This window comes from Cibotium barometz, chromosome 47 (assembly GCF_041138505.1).
Source record: "Cibotium barometz isolate CiBa-2024 chromosome 47, ASM4113850v1, whole genome shotgun sequence".
NCBI lineage: Eukaryota > Viridiplantae > Streptophyta > Polypodiopsida > Cyatheales > Cibotiaceae > Cibotium > Cibotium barometz.
Window position 1 is genome coordinate 16,270,211 of NC_141092.1, and position 26,885 is coordinate 16,297,095.

The 26,885-nt window shown below is 42.3% G+C and overlaps 1 protein-coding gene and 1 pseudogene across 5 annotated transcripts; both read right to left on the reverse strand.

Moving 5' to 3' along the window:
* Positions 1–1,783: 1,783 nt before the first annotated feature.
* On the reverse strand, positions 1,784–18,429 carry LOC147611415 (ethylene-responsive transcription factor-like protein At4g13040). Of its 5 annotated transcripts, none has more exons than XM_086784512.1 (8): positions 18,200–18,429; positions 17,227–17,422; positions 17,066–17,120; positions 12,184–12,323; positions 9,659–9,734; positions 2,808–2,988; positions 2,579–2,700; positions 1,784–2,287 (listed from the first exon to the last, which is right to left on the reverse strand). In XM_086784512.1, the coding sequence occupies exons 3-8, from the start codon at positions 17,103–17,105 to the stop codon at positions 2,211–2,213; spliced, it is 636 nt and encodes a 211-aa protein (XP_086640638.1). In that variant the 5' UTR covers positions 17,106–17,120; positions 17,227–17,422; positions 18,200–18,429; the 3' UTR covers positions 1,784–2,210. The 5 variants fall into 5 exon arrangements, with proteins under 5 accessions (XP_086640638.1, XP_086640636.1, XP_086640633.1 ...); XM_086784510.1 differs by having other exon boundaries at positions 17,066–17,132; positions 17,227–17,383; positions 18,200–18,426; XM_086784507.1 differs by having other exon boundaries at positions 17,066–17,132; positions 18,200–18,426.
* Positions 18,430–23,984: 5,555 nt separating this feature from the next.
* On the reverse strand, positions 23,985–24,760 carry LOC147611416 (uncharacterized; annotated as a pseudogene).
* Positions 24,761–26,885: the final 2,125 nt, after the last annotated feature.

Here is a 26,885-nt window from a genome sequence, read left to right on the forward strand (position 1 = left end):
CAGAGACAATTTGAAGATTGACACGCCAATCGATCGGTTGCAAGTATCAATACACAATGTGCTGCCATAGGTTCCAAGGAATGAATTGAGGGGTTGCAATGGATCCAAATTTCAAACTCCAAATAAGTTAGTCCCAATGGGTTTCAACTACTGTACACTTCATAAAGGAAATCAAGACACCTGTTCAGAAAAGTATTGATACAAAACAAAAAGAAAGAGGAATTCGAAAGAGGTAACCCCAAAGGTCAAAAGGTCAAGCAACGATGGATATCAAATAGTTGTTAGATAGAAAGGCCAATTGATGGGTCAAAATGTTTCCAATCTTGGGTACCAATAGGAAAGAACGTTCCAAGTACTCAAACAAATGAAGCTCCAAGGCCACCTACTGACCCCAAAAAGGTAGGCAAATCAAAGAGCACAACATTACATAATGACTTGAGAACTCCAAGAGAAATGTGGGGTGGTGCAATTAAAGCAAAGGAAAGAGGTCCAAATGTCTTTCAAGAACACAAAATTCCAAGAGGACCACAAAATCTCAACCCCCTAAGTGTGGTGGAAACAAATGATCCATGCATCCCCAAACATAGTCCTCGAGATTAGTTGTTACCAAGGGTAACAACTAATGAAGGCATTATTAGATACAAGATCCAAGCTTACAAGATGTGCCACTAGAATTTTCACCATAAAGAAATGAAGGCGGTCCTTAAAGATAACGTATGGAGGTACCAAAAGGAAAGGGGACTCCAACTTTTACCTTGTTACTAGGTAGTACTCAAGGCACCCAAGGATCCTAGTGATAATCTTACCCAATATTCGAAACCCATTACCAATGTGTGATGAAAGGGGTTCTTGAGCATTGAGGTTGATCATAATGGCACATGAAGGCGTAGTAGGATTGACCCCTCTTGTAGGCAGGAAACAATCAAGCAGGTGGGCGAGCTACTAAGAAAAGGCACCAAGAGATGACTCCTCACTTGGTTCAGCCGCGCGGGAGCCGGGCCAAAAGGGAAAGGTTGTACCGATCCAGTTTACTGCAGCGTTCTGCATAGGGTTCCATAAAGGCATGCCTTGGTTAGGTATACCAATCACCACAAGGATGGATAAGATGCACTTAAAGAGAAGAAAGGACATGGGAAACATAAAGTTGATGAAGTCACACAAATCTCCTAACACCAAGGATCTTAAAAGACTGACATAGAGAAAAGGGGAGGCCAATAATCTCTCTGCAATACAAGTGACAAGACAAAGTTATGATTTTTGGGAAGAAATAGAGGAGATATAAGACAAGGAATGGAGTAAGTTGTGAACCTACCTTCTTAAATACACCCTCTCCTGCTTTTACATACAAAAGCAGACAGCAGGTGCCATCTTCACACTTAGGCCAGACATCCACCCACCTCCATTTTGTTGAGCTTCTATGGACAAGATGCTGCCCATCTGGTCTGGCACCCCCAACCCAGACAAGCAGATAGAAAGAGGTAAATGAGCCAACAGAGCCTCTCCCACTGCAACATTATTATCAACAGTGCCACCTTTGGCTGCTGTGTCAAGGCACAATGGGTAAACCTGTGTAAAGGCTACCCTGGCATAATACTACGCATACTAGCTTCGGTCCCCCCAATCCTCTCCAAGGCCCAGCATCTTGACCAATGATCTTGTGAGAATAGTCAAAAACATCAACCAAAAAAAAAAACTGCAACCGATGGAAACTCACAAATTCATTAATAAAAAATGTGAAAATTTTCACTCAGTCCAATGCTTGGGACCTGCATTACACAGCATCTCAAATTCTTAAGCTATATAATCAAATTAAGAGTTCACACAACTTCACAATTCTGAACTAAGAAAGGCTGGCCACCCTTCCTTACACAAATAATAAAAAAAACCCAATGATGTAAAAGAGAGAGAGAGAGAGAGATCCTGTCTTATCACACCCAAGGACATTCTGCCATTTATACAGCCTGCAGAGCAGCTACTTTACATGCTGTTTTTGAATCCCGGGCCACTGCACCCCTATGATCTTGGCAATCTTTTGTTGGCACAGAGGCTTCCCAAATCCATGGCTTACTTTTACCCAATCCCGGGCATCTCTACCAATAATTGAAATTAAATCTTTGATACAAGTTTACCTAATTTTGTGCATAGAAAACAGCTTCAGCAGCTCAATATTAAGAGAAAATTATGCCACCACCTCATTGCAGGCGAATGTGTCATGGCGACGGACTGCTGGCTCCAAAACCTGTTGCCTGCTTCCGTTTTATGCGTGTATCTATTTTCTTCTGCCTCTCTGCAGAAGCATTAATAGCCGTGTTTTACAATCCATATGGCATCTAAAACTCAACACTTTTCACCCAAAAAAAAAGGTGTTTTCAAATAAAGTTTGTAGGTAAGGGTGTTTGGTTTCCTGGCAAGATGTTGCAGCATTGTGCTAAGGCATCTTATAAATGATATAATATAAAAGTGTGTATGTGCATATTTCAAAGTGCACTTGCACTTCAAGTTTACGTTAAAAAATAGATTAGAAAATTGTGCCTTTTCAAAAAAATAATCCGCCGTTTTGAGCTCAAAATTTCCTTACTCTTATTTGCAATGGCACTTCTTGTCAAAGCCAGAAAATCCTCCCACTGTATTCCCTGCAACTCCAGCTTCTCTGCCTCAGAGAGCTCAAAGTTTGGCTCCCTTCCGCACATATATGCAGCACTATCATAACAAACTTGCATCAATAGAGATGTCCATTATACTAGAGCATCAACTGAAGAGTTTCCCCTCCTTTTACAGTTTACCATACATAAAAGAAAAGGGGTTACCGATCATAGAGATGCGCGGCTTCTTCCATGGAGGCAACAGTGCCCAAGTGTATTTGCTTCTTCTCCACCTTGATTGCAGCTTGCCACTTCATGTTCTTGAAGTATACACCACGCAACATGCACGCCTCTTGGTTTTCAAATTGCCTCCTCCTCTGCCTTTTCCTCCTTTTCAGTTCACGTTCTGCTAGGCAGATACTTTAATCCCCTCTCTCTCTCTCTCTCTCTCTCTCTCTCTCTCTCTGCCTGCCTGGGGGGGATGTGCGCGTGTGCGTGTGTGTTGTATGTATAAATAATAAAATAAAAAAGCATTCTGATGAAGCAGTGGCCAATATGTGCCAGCAACTCTGGGTCCTCACCCAGCAAAAAATGTCATGTGGCACACTGCCAAATAATTTAGTTGGGCTGAGCAACCAATAGAGAGAAGGTTATAGAAAACTTGGCTATTTCACATAGGACCATCATGCTGCAGCACTAGCCATGTGTCCCAAAACCTGTCCCAAGTTTCATAAATATCAGGGACATATTGGTTCTAAGGAATGGTTGAAGACTTGTTATGCTACTTGACACCTTATAAATGTCTTAAATTGGAAGACTTGTTATGCTACTTGACACCTTATAAATGTCTTAAATTGGAAGACAAGACAAGACAAGACACTCATCATCATCCTTAAGAGGGTTGTTTGGAGATGCCGAACAAGAAATGACAGCCAGCTTCTGCTTTCTTAAAGTTGGCCAGTAATAATGGCATTCCACACACAAACCACTTCGTATCTGCCCTTGCACTTGAACTACTGTCTAGACAAATTTTTTGTATTGCAAGGAGTGGTACTGAAATTACATGCCATCACTTCCCTCCCTAGGGAATGCATAGATACAAACCCAATGCCTCCTCATTGGAACCCAAGAGGCAGGCAAACTAGAGTTGGATTGTGCATGCTTGGTAACAGCAGCAATCCCATCACTATCATCAAGAACAGCATAAAATTTGTGACGTCCCCTTTATTTACCACATTACTTTAAGGACAAGTATGTAATAGGAATCAAGATGGATATAGCAATGATGAGGTGGCCAATCACTAGAAAATCACCAAGCAAGAGACCCTAGGTTAATTTGTATGCCCGAAGGTAAAGGCCCAAAAGCAAGTTTAACCTTAGAATTCAATTTGGCCACCTCACCCACCTTTATATTGGCCATTTCTCCTCTAATTGCCACCTCACCTGTTGAGATATCGAGCTCATCTAGTGAGGCGGTGGACACTGATGACCTGCCTGGGGGATAGGCCCCACACTTACACCACTGGCATGGTTGGTGAGATCATGGGTGATATGCGGCCAGTGGGATGACAGGCTGTGTAACAGCCATTCTAGAGACTAGCATAGTTATAGCGCTAGCTCATTTAGTTGGGTTCACACTATAGAGAACCCTAGTATGTATTTGGTTGAGTACCTTTTCATATTGTGTGTACTCTTATCTTTGTATATGGTGTGTTGAGTGTTGTGTGAAGAAGAAGAAGATTTTCAGCCTCTCACCTTGTGTGTTCTCTTTTAGGGTTTTGTGAGTGTGTGTGTGCTTGCAAGAGCTCAAGCTCTCTTCTCCCCTGCATCTTTTCATGGTATCAGAGCCTAGTTCATGCTAAGGGCTGAGCTGCAAGAAAGAGAAGCACAGGAAGCGGTACGAGGGTAAGAGCTTCATCTACTCTTCCCTATTTGTGTTGGCGACTACACCCTTGTCGGGAGCTCTACGGGAGGCACCGGCAAACGATCTCTAATTGAGGAGCTTTCTTCGTGAGAGTAAAGCTAAGGACAACTATACTGTCCTATTGGACAATATTTTACCGGTCGAAAACGCGTTTCGGACGTGCTACGACCTCCGTTTTTCAGAAAGCAGGCGATTTCGAGCACTACGGGTAAGTCATCGATTCTCTGCAGAACTCTGTTTTAAGAACTGCAAGAAGACAGATTGGTTGTGCAGACATTGTGTGTACTGCAAGGAGGTCAACAGTTGCCATTGGGTATATGTATGCACATTGAGGTCACTGGTTGTGACATTCGAGTGTAGTACAGTACCGCTGCAAGCAGGACAAAGCAGAGTGCTATTTCTGGTAAATTTGTGTATCTGACAAGATGTCAAATGATGGCATAAACCAGATTGTTGCTGAGAAGCTTGATAAGAACAACTTCCATGCTTGGAGGTTCAGGTTGATAAATTTCCTGATGGAAAAGGATTACTGGGACTATATAGAAGGTGAGCATGAAGAGGCACCGGAGATACCGGAGATCAATCCGACTGCTGCAGATGTGAAAGAGTTCAAGGATTGGAACCAAGGAGCTAGAAAAGTTATGTATTGGCTCTCTATCAGTATACAGGACACCATGATTGGGCACATACAGGATGCCAAGTCCCCCAAGGAGGCGTGGGACACCTTGGTAAAACTCTATGAAACGAATACCAAGGCAGGAAAGATACAGTTGAAGAATAAACTTCATACTGTGGAGAAACAGAGTATGTCTGTGAATGACTATGCATTGAAGATCAAGGGTATTGTGGAATCCCTTGCATCTATTGGCGTTTCAGTAGATGATGATGATAAGGTGGAAGTCTGTCTACGTGGTCTCGGGCCACAATACAAGGCGTTCAAGACGTCTATTCAGACTCGGGAAAACATTCCCAATTTCACAGATTTGGTATCTATGTTGATTATAGAAGAGAAGAGCTTGGGTGAAGACCAACAGTCTTCACAAAACAAAAACAGTTTAGAGCAACAGGCCTTCTACACAAGTTCAGGAAGATGACGAGGTAGAGGAGGCCGTGGACGCGGTCAAGGAGGTAGCCGAACAGGTAATCAGAATTATGGCCAGCAGCAACAACAACAACAGTCCCAGAATTCACAACAACAACAACACGCAGGTGGAAGAGGCCAATTCAGAGGCAAGGGGAGTCAAAGAGGTCGTGGAAATTGGTAAAGGTAGCATAATGATACACGTGGATGCTTTTATTACGGTAAGCCTGGCCATGTGCAAGCAGATTGTTATAAGAAGCAGGCTGACATGCAAAATGGGAAATTGCAGCAAAACAACTATGCATCCTCGAGCAGAAACAATGAGGATAATGAAAGGTTGTTTGTTATGCAGCATGTCATTAATGCCATGTCTGAAAATGTTGAAGCAGCACATAAAGATGATGTATGGTACGTTGATTCAGGTGCTTCGAACCACATGACAAGTCATGGGGAGTGATTCAAGGAGATAAAAAACCTTGAAAGACCAGGTTTTGTGGAAACAGGGGATGACACTGCTCATCCAATTGCCCATGTTGGAGATGTGCCATTGTCTATGCAGGATGGCAAAGTGAAGTACCTTGCAGATGTACTTCATGTTCCGAACATAATAAAGAATCTTGTTTTAGTTGGCCAGATGATTGAGCAGGGTTTGCAGGTTCGGTTTAATCCTGATGGTTGTTATGTTGAAGATTTTAAAGACAAGTGCAGGTTGGTTACAAAAGGCAACAGAGTGGGCAGAATGTTTACATTGAATGTAAACATGCCTGAAGTGAGTGCTGCGATGTTTGCAAATGGTTCAGGAATTGTTGCAGACACAGACATTTGGCATAAAAGAATTGGACATGTAAATGTGCAGAGAATGAAGTCTATGCAGACTAAAGAAATTGTGACAGGGCTGCCAAAGTTTAAAGTTGAAGGTATACAGAAAATATGTGAGGCATGCCAATTTGGAAAGCAAACAAAGCATGTATTTCCACGTGACAGAAATGTGAGCAGAAATGCACTAGATGTTGTGCATTCAGATGTATGGGGTCCTACGAAGACCATGTCTATGGGAGGCTGCAAGTATTATGTGACATTTATTGATGACCACACAAGGAAAGTGTGGGTATACTTCATGAAGGAGAAGGGTGAGATGTTCACTCATTTTCAGAATTTCAGAGTTATGGTTGAAAAGCAAACAGGGAAATATGTAAAGTGTCTAAGGTCAGATGGAGGACAAGAGTACTTCTCCAATGAGTTCTCTGAATTTTTGAGGAAGAATGGTATTCGGAGACCGTTTACATGCAGATACACTCCACAGCAAAATGGAGTTGCTGAGCGAAAAAACAAGCACATTGCTGAGATTGCACGAGCATTGATGGGAGAGAAGAATATGTCGCATAGCTATTGGGCTGAGGCTGTATCTACAGCAGTTTACATCATGAACAGGACTCCAACTGCAGCCATACATAATGTAACTCTAGAGGAGAGGTTTATTGGCAAAAAACCTGATTTGTCTCATCTGAAGTCTTTGGATGCATTGCATATGTGCATGTGCCAAATGAGCTGAGAACTAAACTGGATCCAAAAGCTGAAAAATGTGTGTTTATTGGATATTCCCTTGAGCAAAAGGGATACAGGTGTTATAACCCTACTACACGTGAGTTGAGGGTAAGCAGGGATGTTGTTTTTGATGAGATGAGCAGCTGGTATGCTGCTGAAAAAGAAGCTGTTGGGGCTGATGTGAGTGGAAATGTGGTTGCACAAAATGCAAGTCAGCAATCACAGTCTTTGAGTGGACCTGGAGAGTCCTCATCTAGTGGTTCAGTTGATAGACCATGGAGTGGCAGGCTGCGTCATAATACCAATCCTGCAAATGTGATTAGTACATCACATAAAGGCAAAGAGAAACTGATTGAGCCCCTTAGTATGCCGGACATTTCTGCAGGGCATTCTCATGTTGATGGAGAGTCTAGTGGCTCAGAGATGAGCCTTGATGAGAATCTTGGGATACCAGCTATGAGAACACCTGGTGTAAAGAAGGCTATGGAAGCCATGAATGCAAAGCTGCAAAGATCTGGGAGAGTAAAGAATCCTGTGCAGAGGTTTACCTATGATGGTTATGTGGCACATCACTATACATACATGGCAAAAGTTGTGCAGATTGTAGAGCCCACATGCATTGATGAGACTATTGGAAATGTGTGTTGGGAGAAAGCTATGGATGAGGAGATGGATACACTATATGGAAATGAGACTTGGGATTTAGTGCAATTGCCTGAAGGCAAGAAAGCCATAAGTGGGTGTACAAAGTAAAACATAACAATGATGGAAGCATAAGCAGGTACAAGGCTAGATTGGTAGCCAAAGGATATGCGCAGACATATGGCATTGATTATGATAAAACTTTCACCCCAGTTGCCAAGATGGCAACAATGAGAGTTGTGATAGCAGTGGCTGCATCAAAGCAATGGTCTTTACATCAGATGGATGTAAAGAATGCATTCTTACATGGGGATTTGCAAGAAGAGGTGTATATGTTGCAACCACCTGGTTATGAGAATGTGAGTCACCCCGAGCATGTGTGCAGGTTGAAAAAAGCCTTGTATGGCTTAAAACAAGCACCAAGAGCATAGTCATCTATGTAGATGACCTGATCATTACGGGGGACCATGATGCAGAGATCTTTGATGTAAAGATCTTGCTTAGACAGAAGTTTGAGATGAAGGATCTGGGGGAGCTCAGATATTTCTTGGGCATTGAGGTGATTAGGTCACCACATGGTATTGGATTACTGCAGAGACAGTATGGCTTGGACATGTTGTCCAAGTATGGTATGACAGGCTGTAAGCCTATCTCAATGCCATTGGATCACAATGGCAAGTTGAGTGTGCAGATTCAGGAGAGATTTTGGAGGATCCTACTATGTATAGGCGCATAGTAAGAAGCTTGATCTACATGACAATCACCGGGCCAGATTTGAGCTATGCTGTTGGGTTGGTGAGTCACTTTATGTAGGTTCCTCGGAAGCCGCATTTGGATGCATTGAGACGCATACTGAGGTATGTGAGGTCTACTTTGCATTGTGGACTATTTTATGAAACTGGGACAGAGATATGTGTACATGGGTACACAGATGCTGATTGGGCTGGTAGTATCTCAGATAGAAGATCTACTAGTGGCTTCATGTTTTCTTTGGAAAGGAATGCTGTGACTTGGAGCAGCAAGAAGCAACCTACGGTTGCTCTATCCAGTACAGAGGCCGAGTACAGAGGTGCTGCTATGGCAACATGTGAGGTAGCTTGGTTGAGAAAGCTACTTGCAGATTTGGGTCTATCAGTGAATAGACAAGTTGTCATTTTCTGTGACAACATTAGCAGTATACAGTTGGCCAAGAACCCAATTTTTCATGCTCGCACGAAGCATATAGAGGTCCACTACCATTTTGTCAAAGAGAAGGTTTTGGCAGGAGACATTGATCTTGTTTATGTCAGCACACAAGATCAGGTCGCTGACATCTTCACCAAAGCATTGGGTACAGAGAAGCTCCGCAGATTCAGGGCTTCGCTTGGTGTACATGAGATGGAGTTGAGCTCGAGGGGGAGTGTTAAGATATCGAGCTCATCTAGTGAGGCGGACACTGATGACCCGCCTCGGGGATAGGCCCCACACTTACACCACTGGCATAGTTAGTGAGATCATGGGTGATATGCGACCAGTGGGATGACAGGCTGTGTGACAGCCATTCTAGAGACTGGCATAGTTATAGCACCAGCTCATTTAGTTGGGTTCACACTATAGAGAACCCTAGTATGTATTTGGTTGAGTACCTTTTCATATTGTGTGTACTCTTATCTTTGTATATGGTGTGTTGAGTGTTGTGTGAAGAAGAAGAAGATTTTCAGCCTCTCACCTTGTGTGTTCTCTTTTAGGGTTTTGTGAGTGTGTGTGCTTGCAAGAGCTCAAGCTCTCTTCTCCCCTGCATCTTTTCATCACCCACTAGTATGGAAGGAATCCCATAAATGCAGGTGATGTAACATCTATTAGTTTGTTATATTATGATTAAAAAAGAAAAAGGGCACAAGATACCTTGCACAGAGTTTTTGATATCCTTTGAGGAGCTACTCCCAGAAAATACAGATGAGCCAACCTGGGGTTCCAATACCTGCAACAACAAGGAGAAAAAAACCTTCAAAACTCAAGGTTTCTAGCTTATTCTTGTTCTCTTTTTCACACACACGATACTGTAGTGTAACACCAATAACGAGTCATAGATCATAATGCACTAAATTGTACCAACCAAAAAAAAAAACCATAATGTCTAAAAAGGAACTCCCTACCTAATGCTATACGGGGGTCCATAACCACTACGGATCACGATATGTATCAGTTGTGTGGCATGGGGGAAATTGAGACACAAGATTCAATGACTTTATCCATTAGGGCTCCTACAGGGCTCAGGGATGAAGTTGCTATTAGAGAGAGACATATTATGTATATGAGGCCTCAACCTCGAACAGCAGTGGCTTTTGTCATACAAAAGGCATCAGGACATGCCATGTGTCTGATTCTCAGACTCACATTCTGGAGATATTTAGGGACAAAGGTGTTCTTTTCACACAGCACTCTTCACATAACTGGTTACCTTTGAGAGGCATTTTACAAACGAAGTATTCGGTACGCACTTGATCAATTTTTTTAACTTTTCTTTTTCATGCCATTGTGCATAATAGAGACAGTTCTGCTGTATCAACTTGGTTTCATAGACCCATATGGTCTAGACACTTCTGCTCTATCACATTGGTTTCGCAGATCCATGTGGTCTTTTGTAGATGTTAAGCATTAATATAACTCTCTCTCTCTCTTTCTCACACACACACACACACACACACACACACACACACTACAAACACGCTATAACATGCATAGCAAAAGTCTTCTCCCGTGCTTAATGTTATACATTGGTGCAATTAACTTCAATTGAAGAGAGAGGCAAGGAGAGGAAGACACCGCACACCCAATTGGGTCCCAACTAAACTACAATGTATTTGCTTGTATTATTAGACATGTGAATGAAGTATAAACGTGGACCAAGATGATCCACTTAAGAGCCCCCACCTTTCAGTGTATTTCTTGCTGGGTTATCGACAATGTGGACACTTTCTCCTTGGGGGGTCAGCAACTTCTACTGGTGAGCTCTACGCTGGATCTGCTTGTGCTTCCATGTGTGAGAGAGGGAGGAGTAAGGGGTCTAATTTTAGGAACAATTTTCCCTCTTTTGTTGATCAAGCAGGTCATGGGAGGGTGTCGGGCTGCAAATGCAAGTCGTGAGCATGGTCGACTGCATTATTGGAGTCGTAACCTTGAAATCTTTCAAACTAACCTTATGGGTACCCAATCCTGGCCATCCAAAAATACGCTGCCCAGGCCCAAACAAGTCACCCACCAACAGTACCCAATCTGCCCGCCCCTTTGCTGGCTGCTGCCCACAGTGCACACCGTACCTGACCTGTTCCACCTGAATCAGCCCACCTCTGCACAGTATGGTGCTCACGCTGCCAGGAATCTGCATATGAGCTGAGATTTGTCCATGGACCATCTCTCCCAATTTCAGTACATCCTCGATTTCCCCTACCTCGACCTCTCATGACGACATGAGATCGACCAGATCATCCGGTTAGATCTACTCGGACTACACATACATCATACATGGGTATCGCCATCAGAGATTGGTAAGAAGTGTGAGTTCTACAGAGATCACTTCTTGAGACTCTCTGAGCATGGATTCATGGAGATCTCAAGAAACATACAAATACACATGTCACATACTATGCCTATCACAATTGGCCACCTCAGGGTATCCTCCTACTGCCTCAAAGTAGAGACTGGCAGAGCCGAGAATATCCCACAGGAGGAGAGGATATGCACAATATGCACCACGGGGTAGAGGATGAGGAGGAGATTCCACTACCAGCCATACCCACAATCCAACTCCGCAGCCCGAGAAGTTCTTAGCTAGAAAGCTCGATCCATCTACGAGTCAGACGCCCCTGACCCAAAGCATCCGTTCGGGAGGTTCTTTATGCTCCCATCACAGAGGCCCGACCCTCTTTCTGCCCTGAGATTGGTACTAGATCATAGGATAATCATTTGCTATCTGGATGTATACACATTGGTATTTTTTCCATTTTTTCATTTCTTTTTCAGTTCTTCCATGGCTCAGTATATCCATGGTACCATTGTATTATTTATGGTCTCTTAGACCCTTAGGGTGTTCCGTAGACGTTATATAACTTTATTTTTCTATTTCTTTCTCTTGTCCACATGAGAAGGAAAACTGGTGGCACTAATTGTTGGTATGCTTGAACAACACATTGCATGATATCCAATGTACTTTCTCTTGACAACTCCCCCATGCAATTGTATACCATGGATATTTAAGAAGTCTCATCAATGATTCCTTAGTAAGCTTTTGCCCAGTTATATGATTGGAATAGAAAACTTATATGATTGGAATAAAAATATACTCAATAACTTAAATGCTACTCAAACGTGAGCATGGAAATTTAACATTAATATATTCACCACATAGCCATAATTGAAATATCACTAACCGGCTTCAACTCAGCATAATACTCTGGTGGCTCTGTGATGCCCCTTTGAAGATCTGATTCCTCTGCAACCTGTTCTTTGGGTTCTGGTGCCTGTTGTTGTCCATGTAACCTTGGGATCTGACTCAGAACCTTATGCCTTTCTGTAAAAGAGCCAAGTTTTGTTTATGAAGTCAAAAACCTTTACTAAAAGAACGGAAAACTATTAACTATATAAATATAAAGCAATATTATGAGCTGGCTATATCTCTTGTTACATTACCGGTATTTACGAGATTCTTATAAGGACAGATATGTTGTAGGAAAACACTTATGTTGGTGTTATGTGTGAACAGGAACCAACTAGGGTCACTTTTTACTTCACATGTCTGGAGGATTTTCCCCCTAGCTATCAGGTGTGAAAGGACACCATTTTTTATTATCTTTCATACCTTTGGTTTTGCACACCTTATCATAATACAAGAAATGTATGCACAACTCTCTTCGAATTGTGTGCGCCTCTCTCTCTCTCTCTCTCTCTCTCTCTCTCTCTCTCCCCCTTGAACATTAGGGTTTTCTTAACCCAACAGTGGAATCACAGCCCAAGGTTCAGCGTACCTTGTCTGAGCCCTGCACATGCGAGCTTGTACCTATCTGTACATCCTTGCATTACATCCACGCAGTCGATGTGCCTGGTGTCCATACTGTTCGTACCACCCATACTGCACGTCAACACATAATGTGCTTGCACAAGTACCTCTGCTGCTGTACCAACAGTACCGACTGTACTCACCAGCGCTTGTTGCAACTGTACATGTTGTACCTTCATACTTCAATAATTTGGGGGTTATCACAAAATCAAAGTAGGGCTTGTGGGGTTTTGTCAATCATATGCCATAGTGAGAGAGGAAAGGACAGCCCTTCAGGAAGTCAGAATAGTCCCTAGATGGCTGGTTCATACTTTGCAGGAGAGTAAACTTTCAGCTCCTCTCAGTAGGAGGACACGGGCTGGTTCTAGAAATGCTTTGGAACCACATCATGCTGATGTTGCTTGGATGCATAGTCTATATGATGCAAAAGAGCCGATACTCATTTGAAGAGGCTCAAGAAAATCAGCATTGGATGAGAGCCATGCAAGATGAAATGGAAGCCATTCAAAAAAATGGTACTTCACCTGTTGGTAAAAAGGCAATTGGCACAAAGAGGGTTTACAAGGTTAACAGAAAAGCAAATAGATCTATTGACAGGTTCAAAGCCAAGCTTGTAGCAAAGGACTACTCCCAACAGAAAGGGATTGATTATGATGAGATCTTTGCTCCCACTTCTCGGATGACTACCATTAGATGTGTTATCGCATTAGTTGCCCATCATGGCTTGAAAGTACATTAGTTAGACTTAAAACAACCTTTCTTACAATGGGATTTCCATGAGGAAGTTTATGTGAGTCAGCCCATTGGTTTTGTGGTGCCTAGTCAAGAAGACAAAGTGTGCAAATTGCCAAAGGCACTGTATGGTCTCAAACAAGCTCCTTGATCTTGGTATAAGAAAATTCATGCATACTTGGTTAGCCAAGGCTTTCAAAATAGTTCGACAAAGAATTCCCTCTATGTCAAGAAGGATAGGGAGGATTTCATTGTGATCATCCTTTATGTGGATGACATGTTGCTTACAAGGACAAGTGGAGACAAAATTGCAATCTTCATTTGAGATGTCAGATCTCGTGCCATTGCATTTTTACCTGGGTATTCAGTTTATACAGCACAATGATGGCATTGTTTTGTTGCAGTCAAGACATATCAAGGGGCTGCTCCAAAGATTCAATTTTGAGGATTGCAAGCCCATTTCTCTTGCGGTAGAACTTGATATTATGCTAAGCATGCATGATGCATGTGAGCCTTTTGATGTCACTCTTTACAGTCAAGATGTTGATTCCTCATTCACTTGTGTAACACGAGGCCATATATTTAGTTTGGTGTGTCCCAATTAAGCAAGTTTATGCACAGCCTAGGAACAAAGCATTTCAGCAAGTTATCAAGCATGTTTTTAGATACGTAAAAGGCACTCAATCTATTGGATTGGTCAATGCAAGGGGATTGATTTTAGGCTACATGCCTACAATGATTCTGATTGGACTAGTGACTATGATACCAAATAGTCCACAAGTGGAAATTGCTTTTTCCTCAGAAGTTCATGCATTTCGTGGGTGGCTGAGTAAAAAGAAACAACCTGCTATGGCCACATCATTTGCTGAGTACAAGACATCATTCACAACTACAATTGAGTGTGTATGGTTGAGGAAATTGATGGCAAATCTCTCTGGGAGTCAACAAACATCCACTCCCATCCTCACATATGGTCAGAGTGCTATGGCTGTAGAATGAAACCCCATTTTCCATGCTAGAATCAAGCACATAGAGATTCACTATCATTATGTCAGAAAGCGGTTACATGTAGGGAGATCAACTTGATTTATTGTCAAGCACATAGAGATTCACTATCATTCTGTCAATAAGCAGTTACATGTAGGGAGATCAACTTGATTTATTGTCCTGCACACGACAACACTGCAGATCTATTTACAAAGGCACAGCCTACATAGAAGTTTGAAGCTTTCCACAAAGCTTTAAGCTTACTACCATTTGGAGAGTGATCAACTACTCTTGTATATATTCACACTACCACTATGCCAGGGCGGGGGGGGGGGGGGGGGGGGGGGGGGGGATTTTTAGGAAAACAATTATGGTAGTGTTACATGTGAACAGGAGCCAAGTAGGGGCACTTTTCACCATCACATGTGTGAAGGGTTTTCCCCCCTTAGCTATCAAGTGTGAAAGGACACCGGTAGTGTTACATGTGAACGGGAGCCAACTAGGGGCACTTTTTACCTTCACACGTGAGGAAGGTTTTCCCCCCTTAGCCATCAAGTGTGAAAGGACACCACTTTTTATTAGCTTTTGTACCTTTGGTTTTGCCTACTTTATCATAATACCAGAAACGTAAGCATGACTCTCTTGGAACTATGTGCGCCTATCTCTCACTCTCTGCTCTCTACTATACAAATTAGGGTTCGCATAACCCAACATATGTATAATAGGGAATCTAGAGATCTATAACAGTCCCTGCCATGTGGCCAATTTGGCTTCTAAGATTAAACTCCCTCTTGGGTCTTTACCTTATGACATACAACTTAATGTATAGAGCCCCTCCCTTGGGAGACTCTCCTTGAATCAGCCACCTCACCCACTGGTATAGTCTTCTAGATACTTATTAATGTTTAGGGCCCCACCCCAAAAATTGGTATAGCCTTCTAGATACGTGTCCATAAAGAAAATTAGAGGAGAAATGCCCAAGGGAGAGACTTTAGGAATTAAAGGGGGTGTAGCCTTAGAAGCTTAATTGTCCACATGCCTGCCATCACCTTTTAGGCCTTCACCTTTCGACATACAGATTATGCCTAGAGCCTCTCTCTTGGGCATTTCTCCTCTAATTGACCACCTCACCCGCTGGTATAGCCCTCAAGATTCCCTATTACGTAACCATCCTCAAAGAAGTTCCGTAAATACAGGTGTTGTAACATCATCTCTATCTGTTAACATTACAAACCCCCAAAAAGGTTAAAGAGTGTTTGGAAGATGCACACCCGCCCACCCCCCTCCTCCGCCAATGCCAGTGTTTGGAAGATGCACACACCCCCCCCCTCCTCCCCCAATGCCAGTGTTTGGAAGATGCACACCTCCCCCACCCACCCCCTCCCCTCCTCCCCCAATCCCAGTGTATAAGAGTCTATCTATATTGTAGGGTAACTTCGGTGAGTCTCCCTTCCCCATCAAGTTGCTCACACAAGCACATTTATCTGGGAGGTGTCACATCTTGGCGTTCCAATCTGGACCCCATATTATCAAGGTTGCCAATCCCCAACCACCCAGCCCCAGCCTAGCCCCTTATGAATTGCTTTTTTTAAAGTATATCAACTTGGTTAGAAGATCATCCTTTAGCTCACACCTACTCTAGAGCCAATTGTAACTCTCTCTCATATACCCATTGGTACTCGGAGGTAGTCCATTGGTTTGATGCACATGGCCTCCAGATGGGCCGTCTCCCCCTTTACAGTATAGTCTGGACTCTCAATTCTTGGACCTCTCACGACAGGAGATCAACTGAATCATCCAGCTGGATCTACTGCAGCTTTACATACCTCAGACATTGGCGTCTCCTTCCTCCGAAACTTGGCATGTCTCTTCAGACAAATGTGATGCATTACAGACATCAGAGATGTTTGGGCCTATACTTGCTAGAGCGACACCGTCACAGAAAGGCCTTGATGAGGACACATGCAGGGAACAAGGGTCAGCAAGACAGTATGCAGACATCTATTAGAGACTTATTTTACCCCCATCAGATGAATACCAATCCCGCCAGCGCTAGCAAGAGCAGACGGATTATGGATGACACCTCTGATCTTGCCAAGAGAGTCCAACCCAAGCCCGAGATGTGCTGGCACAGTGCACACATGGAGTCATCAGAGAGCAGGCACGGTCCCTAGTCAGACGCCCCCAACCCCATAGATCCAGGCCCTATTCCTGTCAACCTAAGTTTTGGGACATGCCCCAACGCCATAAAGAGGCACCAACACAGGACGTGCACATCGAGACAACATGTACCCTGTTGCAGAGGAAGATAATGTGTGATTGGTTCCGCCTGTTTCATTGTACATGCAGGGCTGTGTAGTGCACGGGCCCTGTTTCTTTTGGTAGATAAGCTTCTATTCTATGACTTCCAGTCTACATATGAATCATACATACTACTATTTGGTCTCATAGACCCTTATGGTCTCTCTCTCTCTCTCTCTCTCTCTCTCTCTCTCACACACACACACACACACAGATCAACAGCATGATCTCCATACCTAGAAGGCCAAGGTGACGCCGCTTCCGAATGCTCACCATATCTTATCGCACTGCCTAAAACGACCACTTCCACAATACTCCAAAAACATCAATCTCATCTGTTGCAGATCATAGACCAGTCCTTCGGCATTCAATGATAAGATAAGATAGGATGAATTACCTTCTCTTTAACTTGCCAATTGTCCACTCCTATATCTTTTACAGTCCAATATTATCAAAACAGAACATTCATTCAGATGCTGCTCTTGTGTCACCACAAGTTGTGATCAAGATGCCCAAGACTTTCCGGTCATGTAAGGTGATTCGCCTGGTCAAAACTGCAGGAAGTACGGTAGCTTTGTCAGCCCAAAGTGGACCTACAACAACGAACAGAAGCAAGTCAGCTTTACCATATCCAAGTCAAAGAGAAGGGTAAGGAAAAGGCATGCAAGACATGTGACCCAGACTCTTGCCATCCATAGCCAAGTGCAGGGCTAGAGCACACAGATCTCAGGCTAAGGTGGCAGCTCAACAAGTCTATATTAGACGCTTTTGTAGATAGGTTTTACCAGTAGAAAACAACACACTGTAGTTGATGAAGAGAGCCACATAGGCCTAGCTTTGTAAGGAAAAGGAGGTTGGCGGCTAGCCAAAACGGCCAAACCGTGTCCGAGTGAGATCTTCAGCGATACGGGAAGCTGCCCACCGTGTAAAATGGGGAGCGGGAAGGGAGAGGAGATCGCCCACAAAAGAGAGTTGCCTGTGATGGGCGAATTAAGCTAGGTTATGGGCGGAATAGGGCTGCTCAGTGGAGGAGAGGAAGCTAAGCTGTGCGCCCAATTGCCCAAAAATGGCGGCAGGGGTGGTGGGTGAATTGTGGGGTGATGGGTGCGGGTGGGTAGGGAATAATAGATCTTCTGAGGCGAAAGACCTGTGTGTGTGTGTGTGTGTGAGAGAGAGAGAGAGAGAGAGAGAGAGAGGGGGGGGGGGGGGGGGGGGGGAGAGGGGTCACAGTGGAGAATGTTTGCCACCTTCTAGGGTGATCCAGAAGAGAGAGAGAGAGAAAGACCTTATCATGTGTGTGTGAGAGAGAGATTGGGGGGCGGGAGGAGTATGTTTGCCACCTTCGAAGGTGAGCCAGAAGAGAGAGAGACCTTATCATGTGGGCTGTTGCTTGGTGGTGAATCTGATCTATCTCCACAGCACGGCTAGATTCTGCTTGCTCTTCGTCAACCTCCAAGGGGCTCTCTCTCTCTCTCTTTCTCTCTTGCGCTCTCTCTTCCTCTTCTTGCTTTTAGTGCCACCCACTTGCAACCTCCTCGCAAGCAGCTAGGTCTGCCCACCACCTGCTCCTATGTTTTCTGATCCAACGCCCTTTTTTACCACCTCGTTATCCACCTACACTCACGCCCTTGGAAAATTTCCTACCTCTCTCTACCCCCTCTCTCTCTCTCTCTAGATTCTCACAACCTTTTTTCATTGGCCTTTAAACCTGTCCTCCCAGACCTATAATCCAAGATCCTTGAACCTTAGTAAAAACCACTTGTGAAAATCTAGGGGCACACTCAGGATCACACGCCGTTGACCCTAGAGAAGGGGATCTTGCCAAGTGTTTGTTGGAGATCAGCGCAATTTGGAAGGCACCATAGTGACCATACCATGCACTTTTGTCACATCTCATCACACCCCTTAACTCTACACTCCATATTCTTAAAGAAGCATGGCTTCTAAGTTTTAGGCTACAGCATGCTCCTCTTCTGAGAAGCCAGGTGAGTGGGTAGCCAGGACTAAAATTTGAAGGCTTCAGTGGGCTTCACAACCCATATCAAAAGAAACCCACCTTTGAAAATAGGATTTCAAAAGCAGGCTGCCCAAAAGAAACTTTACTGTGAGTAACGGGTTCACTTGAATTGTGGTGGACTACCAACATTGCTCATCCATTCTCACCAACCCCACCCATGGTCAAATATATGACAAAAGTCCATGTACCATGGTTGTGGTAAACCACCTTATCATCAACCTTCCTTAAAGAAATATGAACTCTAGCCTAGATCATGTCCTATGATCTGGACCCTCCTCCCTTTTCATACCACCTCCCTTTTGGACTATCTCCCAAGTGTTGCAACCACCCTATAAGCAAGAGATGGAATGAGGATTAACACTTAAAAACTTGAAGTTCCCAAAGCCTTCTCCATCTCGACTATAAAGCCTTGATGCTACTCACATGGTGATTCATGAAGTTATTAAAGGGGCCCACCATCACTTGGCAAATACCAAAAGCACTTCTAACATGTTTAAAAACATGCATGCATGGCAAACCTACCCCATAACTTGCAACTTGGCCTTGACATCGGGGTCCTCCAAGAATAACATGCATTCCTGGGAGTGATACTATGTCATTCACATTATCATTTCTTCATTACAATAGTATGTAGTAGGGGATGCTCTATGTATCACAAGGGCCACACTTTTAAAAAAACCATTTAGTGGATGTGTGCGCGCGCGCACGCTTTTAAGAAGATTTATCACCCCTACCATCAATCAGTGAACTATGTCAGTCACATTATCATTTCTTCATTACAATAGTATGTAGGGGATGCTCTATGTATCACAAGGACCACACTTTAAAAAAAAAACCATTTAGTGGATGTGTGTGTGTGTGTGTGTGTGTGTGTGTGTTTTTACTTTTAAGAAGATTTATCACCCCTACCATCAGTCAAATATATTGGCACTAAATAGATGATATCACCTCTTATAAATGTAGAGTCTGTAAGTATACGTAATTTAAAAATGGTCTTCTAATGCACTTAAATGATAAGGGTCACTATCTAGTACCTCAAAAGCTCTTTTGAAATTCTTTGATACCTCCTTAAACTTATTCCTTTAACACAAGTGAGCTTACATTGAAATGTCATTGGGCTTTTCTAGCATGAATCATGTTACATGTCATTTACATTATCATTTCTTTATGACAATTGTATGTAGGGGATGCTCTATTTATCATTAGGGCCACACCTTAAAGAAAAACTCTAGATCATTTGCATATGGAGGGCAATATAAAATAGGATTTTAAGCATGGTATCTATGTAAAAAAATACCATTTGTTGTATAAGTGTACGTGTGTGTGCACGTGTGTGTGTATGTGTGCACGCGAGCATGTGCATGCACGCACGTGTGTGTGTGCGTGCACGCGCGTGCGTGTGTGTGTGCGTGTACATACATGGAACATCCACGTGCGTGCGTGCGTGCGTGCGTGCGTGCGTGCGCGTGCGTGTGTGTGTGTGTGTACATACATGGAACATGAATTTTTTGTTTCATATGGGAATGCCACCATGCACACGTGGATGTGAACATTAATAAGCATGTGCACATATGCATGTACATCCACACATATACTCACATACACTCGTGCATGCATATAAACACATGTGGATAGGGGCACTCTTGGGTTCGCACATCTGTGGCTGTGCAGACATATGCATGCACACCCATACATAATTCATACACTTCCATGTGCGTACAAACACCGTCATACATGTAAGCATATGCACATAGACACATGTACACATGTGATGGACGTGTGCACGTGCATGTGTGTGTGTATGTGTGTGTGTGTGTGTGTGTGTGTGTGTGTGTGTGTGTGTGTGTGTGTGTGTGTGAAAAAGTCAAGATGAGTGTCAAGATCACTATTCATGTTGCTTGTTCAATGTATAATTTTATACCACACAAACTTATGATAAGGATTGTTATCCTGAAATGTGATGTTGTTTCCGATTTTCTTCATGGTGTTATACTTGTGGTATGCTTTTGGTCATTGAGTAATTTGATGAATATGAATATAAATATATTTGAGGTGTTAAAAAAGTCTTACAAGTTGTCTAACTCAAAAAGGATGTGTTGTCTACAAAGGTTTACTTTGCATGGATATGTATGTCCTCTCATGTGCACTCATAGCCATTACAAGAATGTATTCATGTATGTGCACTTACTCGATAGCATGCACAAGTGTCTTGGTTTTTCTCATAGGGTGGGCCATTAAAAGGGACAGAAAAAGAAGTTTACTGGGCTCTTTACGTTGAAAAGAAAGCTACATTAATTCTTCACATAGAGATGTTATATATAAAAATAAAACAAATATTGTAAATGCTATCATATTGTGTTGTAAAAAATTTAGCATACACAAAAATGCCTTGATTATGTTTCCTTAAGGCTTGACATTTTATTGAGATTATTAGTCTACACTCTCAAAACATTAGTTTTGAGAGTCTTTACATTATCTTGCACAGAACTTGAATTTTGTGGATTATATTGTATATTAAGTATTGGCATGTTGTCGTATTTCCTCTTCACTCTAAAAACATTAGTTTTGAAGCTTTTACAACCACAAAATTAGCATTTCATATCCTTCAAACCCCCCTTTACTTGCCTTTGATTTAGCCCACTTGTTTTATAGTGATAAAGGCATTTCAACAACCGTGTCACATGGTAGCCACTTCCTCTTTGCATCACAAATAAAGAACATCACTTCAAATTTTTGAAACATTATGAGTTATGGTGTCCATCAATGATGTGGCACTTAAAGAAAGTGTGGACCTCTCTTTTCAATAACAATTAAGTTTTGATGGAGAACCTCCATAATAATATTTACGTTAGTTTTGAAAAAAACAATGCTACAAATTATGTTCGCTTAGTACTTTTGGGGACCACATTTTTAAAGATGTAATGCTTTCTAAAGTGTTTTTATAATTCTCCATGTAATCAAAAGACCAATGAATTTTGTGTCTACATGTAGCCCAACAATTCATATCTATTATCCTCTCTCTCTCTCTCTCTCTCTCTCTCTCTCTCTCTCTCTCTCTCTCTCTCTCTAACACACACGCACACACACACACACACACACACACACACACAAGACTCTTAGAAAAGACCACAACAATATATTAAATCATGGTTATACATTGATAGTACAATTTATAACATTAGCTATAAAACCTTGGCCCATATTCACAAGTACCTAGACTAATATAACCCTAAAATTAACAATTGACCATTTGCTTGTTACGTTAATATGATACATAAACCATGAATCCAAGGCTTGCCAGTCAGTTCTTATTGCGAATCTCTTGCCAGTTACTCTTCTTTACCTGAGAATGTGCACTTCTCCTCCCAAGAGTAAGTAAACTCCAACAAGCAAGGGCCATTACAAACGGAGTTGTGCACCTCCTCTTTATAGATCAAATATAAGAATCCTCTCAACATTAATGCAAGTACATAGTTAAAGAGCATTAGAGCCTCTAACTTATGTGTGGTTTGAGATCGTAACTGATAGGTGACATACACATAACTTGCCTTGTTACTTGAGGTTCTCCATCCAAGAAAGTCTATATTTTCTCCACTAAGAAGTTATTTGGAAAATCTTCGGTTGAAGTTGATATAACCAAGCCCATCAATTTTGATACTAAGGGGGATCAAATAACGCTCAATTTTGATATTAAGTGGGATCAAAAAGTGCCCATTACCTTTGAGATTATCATGGGCTTGTAGTAGGGAGGCTTCTTTTAACGTGGGCTATCTCTTGTTATAGGTTGTTCATCTAATATGTATCATTTTTGTAGTTATTATAAAATAACATATCATAATGTCTTTGTCATTTTGCACCTTTGACTTCCTTTTCATATTCTTCTCAAAACCTTCCACTTATGGCCACAAGTTCTTTGTCTTGTTATTTCTTGTTGATGTGTGAGCCGTGACTCCCTTGGCCTTTCCCTTCCAACTTCCAAGACTTATCTCCACAATTGGCTAATCAAATCCATTTATGTGTGGATCTTTTAATAATTGCGAACTATTAATTGCTATGGTTAGTTACTAAACTAGTATTGTTATCCCTCTTGGTTTCACAAGGATGCTATGCTTCTTTGTGCGTAATGGTAGAGAGCGCATGATAAGGGCTATGCAAACTATTAACTGCTATGGTTAACATTACATATTCTTTGGCATCATGGATACATCTGATTTCTACTGTAGGTGCCAATGCCAGTGTTGAGGAAAATGCCACTGTGGAGGAGGCTGTTAATATAGACACAGCTGTGGATGTCACTGTGGAAAATGCCAGTGTTCAAGAGAATGTCAATGTCAATGTGGAGGAGGATAATGGCCATCGTGGTGCCAATGCCAATATTGAGGACAATGTCGCTATGGAACAAGACAATGCCAGTGTGGAGGAGGCTGTTAACATGGACACAAAATAGGACAATGTGAGTTTAAGAAATGACACTGTGGAACACGACAATGCCAATATGGAGGAGGATGTTAACATGGACATAGAACAGGACAATGGTCTTGCAGTAATCCCATGTCAGGTTATATGTACGCCCTTGTGTGTGAAGACTCGATGCATATTGCTCGATGTCAATGGTCTGCTAGTGAAAAGGTATAGAATAACATATAATCGGGGATTTTTATAAGATTATATGGCTCAACTAAAATTGGATCTTGTTTTGTCTATGCTATTTTTTCTTGCTTAATCCTTGGTTCTGTGTCTTATGCACTGTGTTGTGATGTATAGTACATGTGCTATATAGCACAACCAGACGGTGAACTTAGAGTGAGAGGGGCATTGTGTTGTGCTGTACAGTACAAGAATTGTGCTATATAGCACAACTAGACATGGTGAACTTAGGGTGAGAGGGGCAATTTGTTGTGTTGTATAGTACAGGAATTGTGCTATATAGCATAACCCTACTTTGCAAAGGTTTTGCTAATGACAACCTCCACAAATCAGATTTAAGAAATGACCTGCATACAAATCAGATTTAACAAATCAGGTTTAAGAAATGAGAACCTGCATACATATTTGATTGCACACGAGACTCTCTCAACAATGTTTTTGCAAGGTTTCAAAGAAAGGTTACTATATAAAAAGGATACATAGAAAAGCTTTCAAGCAGCCTCATACGGCATGGCATTGTAAATGGACTCGTGAAGTTGAGGGGATAAATAATACATCTTAGAGGTAGTATCCACAAGGGGCATGTCAAACTTGATTGACCTAACTAGGTGAGAATATGTGTGGCTCACACCCTTGTCATTGAGCAGTTTGTAGTGATTGGGATTCTCCATTTGCTGCTTATAATAAAGACCTGTGACAACATATGTGCCTCTAGCGCACTTGTTTTTCCAAGTGTCCTTAAGAACCTTCTATGTCTTCCACCTTGCTTTTACACATTTCAGCACATAGAAATCTACTCCTTCTACGTTATTAGCCTCTGCGTTGACTGCATAGTTGTCTCCCTCGACAAGAAGTTGGCCAAGCATATCCAATGATCCCTCAAACATGGGTCTCTCATCTTCAAACTCAGCCACCCTATCTATTATATTGATTGGTTCTTGCATATCTTCCATGTCCAATTGGCCCTTTTGTTATAGGCTTGAGAACAATATGTGACCATTCCTAGACATACGACTTGTTAGAGCATGATCTCCAATGACCAACTATACATGCATTGCAAAAACAAGCCAAATTTCTTGTTTTCAACTGTGTCGGGTCTAGTTTGCAAAACCCACACAGAATGTAGGGATTGTGTCCCCTTGAGTGTTGCACATCCCCATGCATTAGACCTATCCACATCATCTGCACTTACGAACCAAAACTTTCGGTGAATCTGGGGACCATTACTAGTACTGCAGGCATCTGAGCTACTTGTACCATGAGACATAGTTTCCGTTAAGAAAGCTACAACATCAGCAGCATTTTGAAGAACTACACCATCAGACTTGAGTTGTTCGTGCGTTAATTTCCCTTCACTACTGCACCAATACCATCATGTTCTCCCTTGCCACCATGGCCTGAAGCAAAAAAATTCCAAGTCATCTCCACATCTATCACTTTGTAAAAGCGACCAACAAAATAGAATGGTCGGGCAGCTTTAAACTGTGAAGCTACACCATCAGACCACACCAGTGCTTTCGAAATTTCAAGCCCTGGTCTTCAAGCAATCGATTATAAAGTTGGAAGCAATGTTGCACAAAGAGAGTATCATGCTTCTTATCATCAGAGATAGAGAAATGCATCTCCTTGATTATGCTTTGGTCATTGCTTGTACTATGCCTATATGTAATGTGAATAAGGATTGTGCATTGATCTGAGTGCCAAGGCATGGACTGTATTTCATTTTGTTGTTTGAATGAGTAGTTCTCAACAAAATCTATTCAGATACTATGACATCTGTAGAGAAATTCTTGAGACACTCCCTGTACTGATCAGCTTGCCATCTGTACCTGAAGTTATGCTTAATGAACTTTGATGCGTGGTGTTTCAGCATCACTAATAACTCTTTGATAACAACCTACTTCATGGACAACACTTTTCGTTGTCTAGTTACATCATGTCTATTTTGAACTTGAATATCCTCAAAGACCTGAATAATGAATGTCTTTGTTGTCTCCTTTTCTTCATGTGGACACAAAAGTAGCTTTTTAACAGTGCATTTATTGCATTGCCCCATGAAACATCTAAACTGATGGTATGTGGAATCCTCCTTCTTTTTGCATAGACAAGATTCCCACAGTGCTGTAATTCTAGAAATGACGTGCTCGAGTGCAACACATTCTCTATGCCAAGTTTCTAGCATCATTATACCAATAGGGCTCCAAGAGGCATGATCACACAGGTACTTATGGAACCAAGAGGCTCCAAGAGGCATGATCACACAGGTACTTATGGAACCAAGAGGCCCATCCTGATCACAGAGAAGCCCATCCTATTGGAACCAAGAGGCCCATCCAAATCACAAAAGCCCATCCTAATGGAACCAAGAGGCCCATCCAAATCACAAAGAAGCTTATTAGGGATGCTCTCTGCCTACCCGTTGGCACCAAACCCACACCCTTCTCCAAAAAGCTAGATTTCTCCCAACAAGGTCAACAATAATGGAGATGAGTACGTGATTTAATCCATGAACAAGCATTGTTATAGTGCTACGCTTCAAAAACAATTCATCCGAGGATCGTGGAGTCTTCAACACCTGTAATGAGCTACTACTGATTGCAAAGACCAACAGAGAGAGACTTTTTGATTCGTCCTCTGTATATGGGAGAATTTGCTCATTATTGATGATGTGAGGACTTGTTTAACGATATCTACCCTGTCATTTTTCCCGTAAGGTTTTAGCTCTGTCAAAATGTGCTTAACTAGGTGCTTTGCACTTTTTTGTTTCCTTAATTCAATGTCTTCCTCATTGTTTATGACCTGCGATTGGTTCTATAACCAATGCCTTTTTCGATACTCCCTCTTCGTAAAGCTTCATACTTTCTAATTGCATCCTATTCATCTTCAATGAGAAGCTGATTTCTTCTTGAAGAATGGGAACATGCTTGAAATGAAATGTGCCTGTGAAGATTTGCTTGCAACCATCAAATGCGTAACAAAACATCCTTCCTGATTTGAAGGCTCTATACTATCTTCTCTGCCTTCTTCCATTAAACAAAACCAAGGATAGATATGGAAATAGCCTCAAGCAGATATGGAAATACCCTGTTAATCTCTCTGTGTGTGTGTGTGTGTGTGTGTGTGTGTGTGAGAGAGAGAGAGAGAGAGAGAGAGAGAGAGAGAGAGAGAGAGATGGACAGAGGTTCTCTATACGGCTCTCCTTGTGTGATGACGAGGAGATGGGCAAAGAGAGATAGGTACAAAGAGGGAGGGGGAAGCAACAAAGGCTTCCGAAGAAAGAGGAAACCTACGTAGCAACCCCACTACATGGGAGTTTCAAATCCGAGATGGGAAGAGAGAGATAGGTACAAAGAGGGAGGGGGAAGCAACAAAGGCTTCTGAAGAAAGAGGAA

Excerpts from the sequence above, each read along its gene's own strand:
- LOC147611415 (XM_086784512.1), bottom strand. The coding sequence starts at position 17,105 with ATGGTGAGCATTCGGAAGCGGCGTCACCTTGGCCTTCTAG. Across the intron at positions 9,735-12,183 it reads ATTATGCTGAGTTGAAGCCG|GTATTGGAACCCCAGGTTGG; the intron begins GTTAGTGATATT and ends TTGTTGTTGCAG. Across the intron at positions 2,288-2,578 it reads AAGTGCCATTGCAAATAAGA|AGAGGCAGAAGAAAATAGAT; the intron begins GTAAGGAAATTT and ends ATGCTTCTGCAG.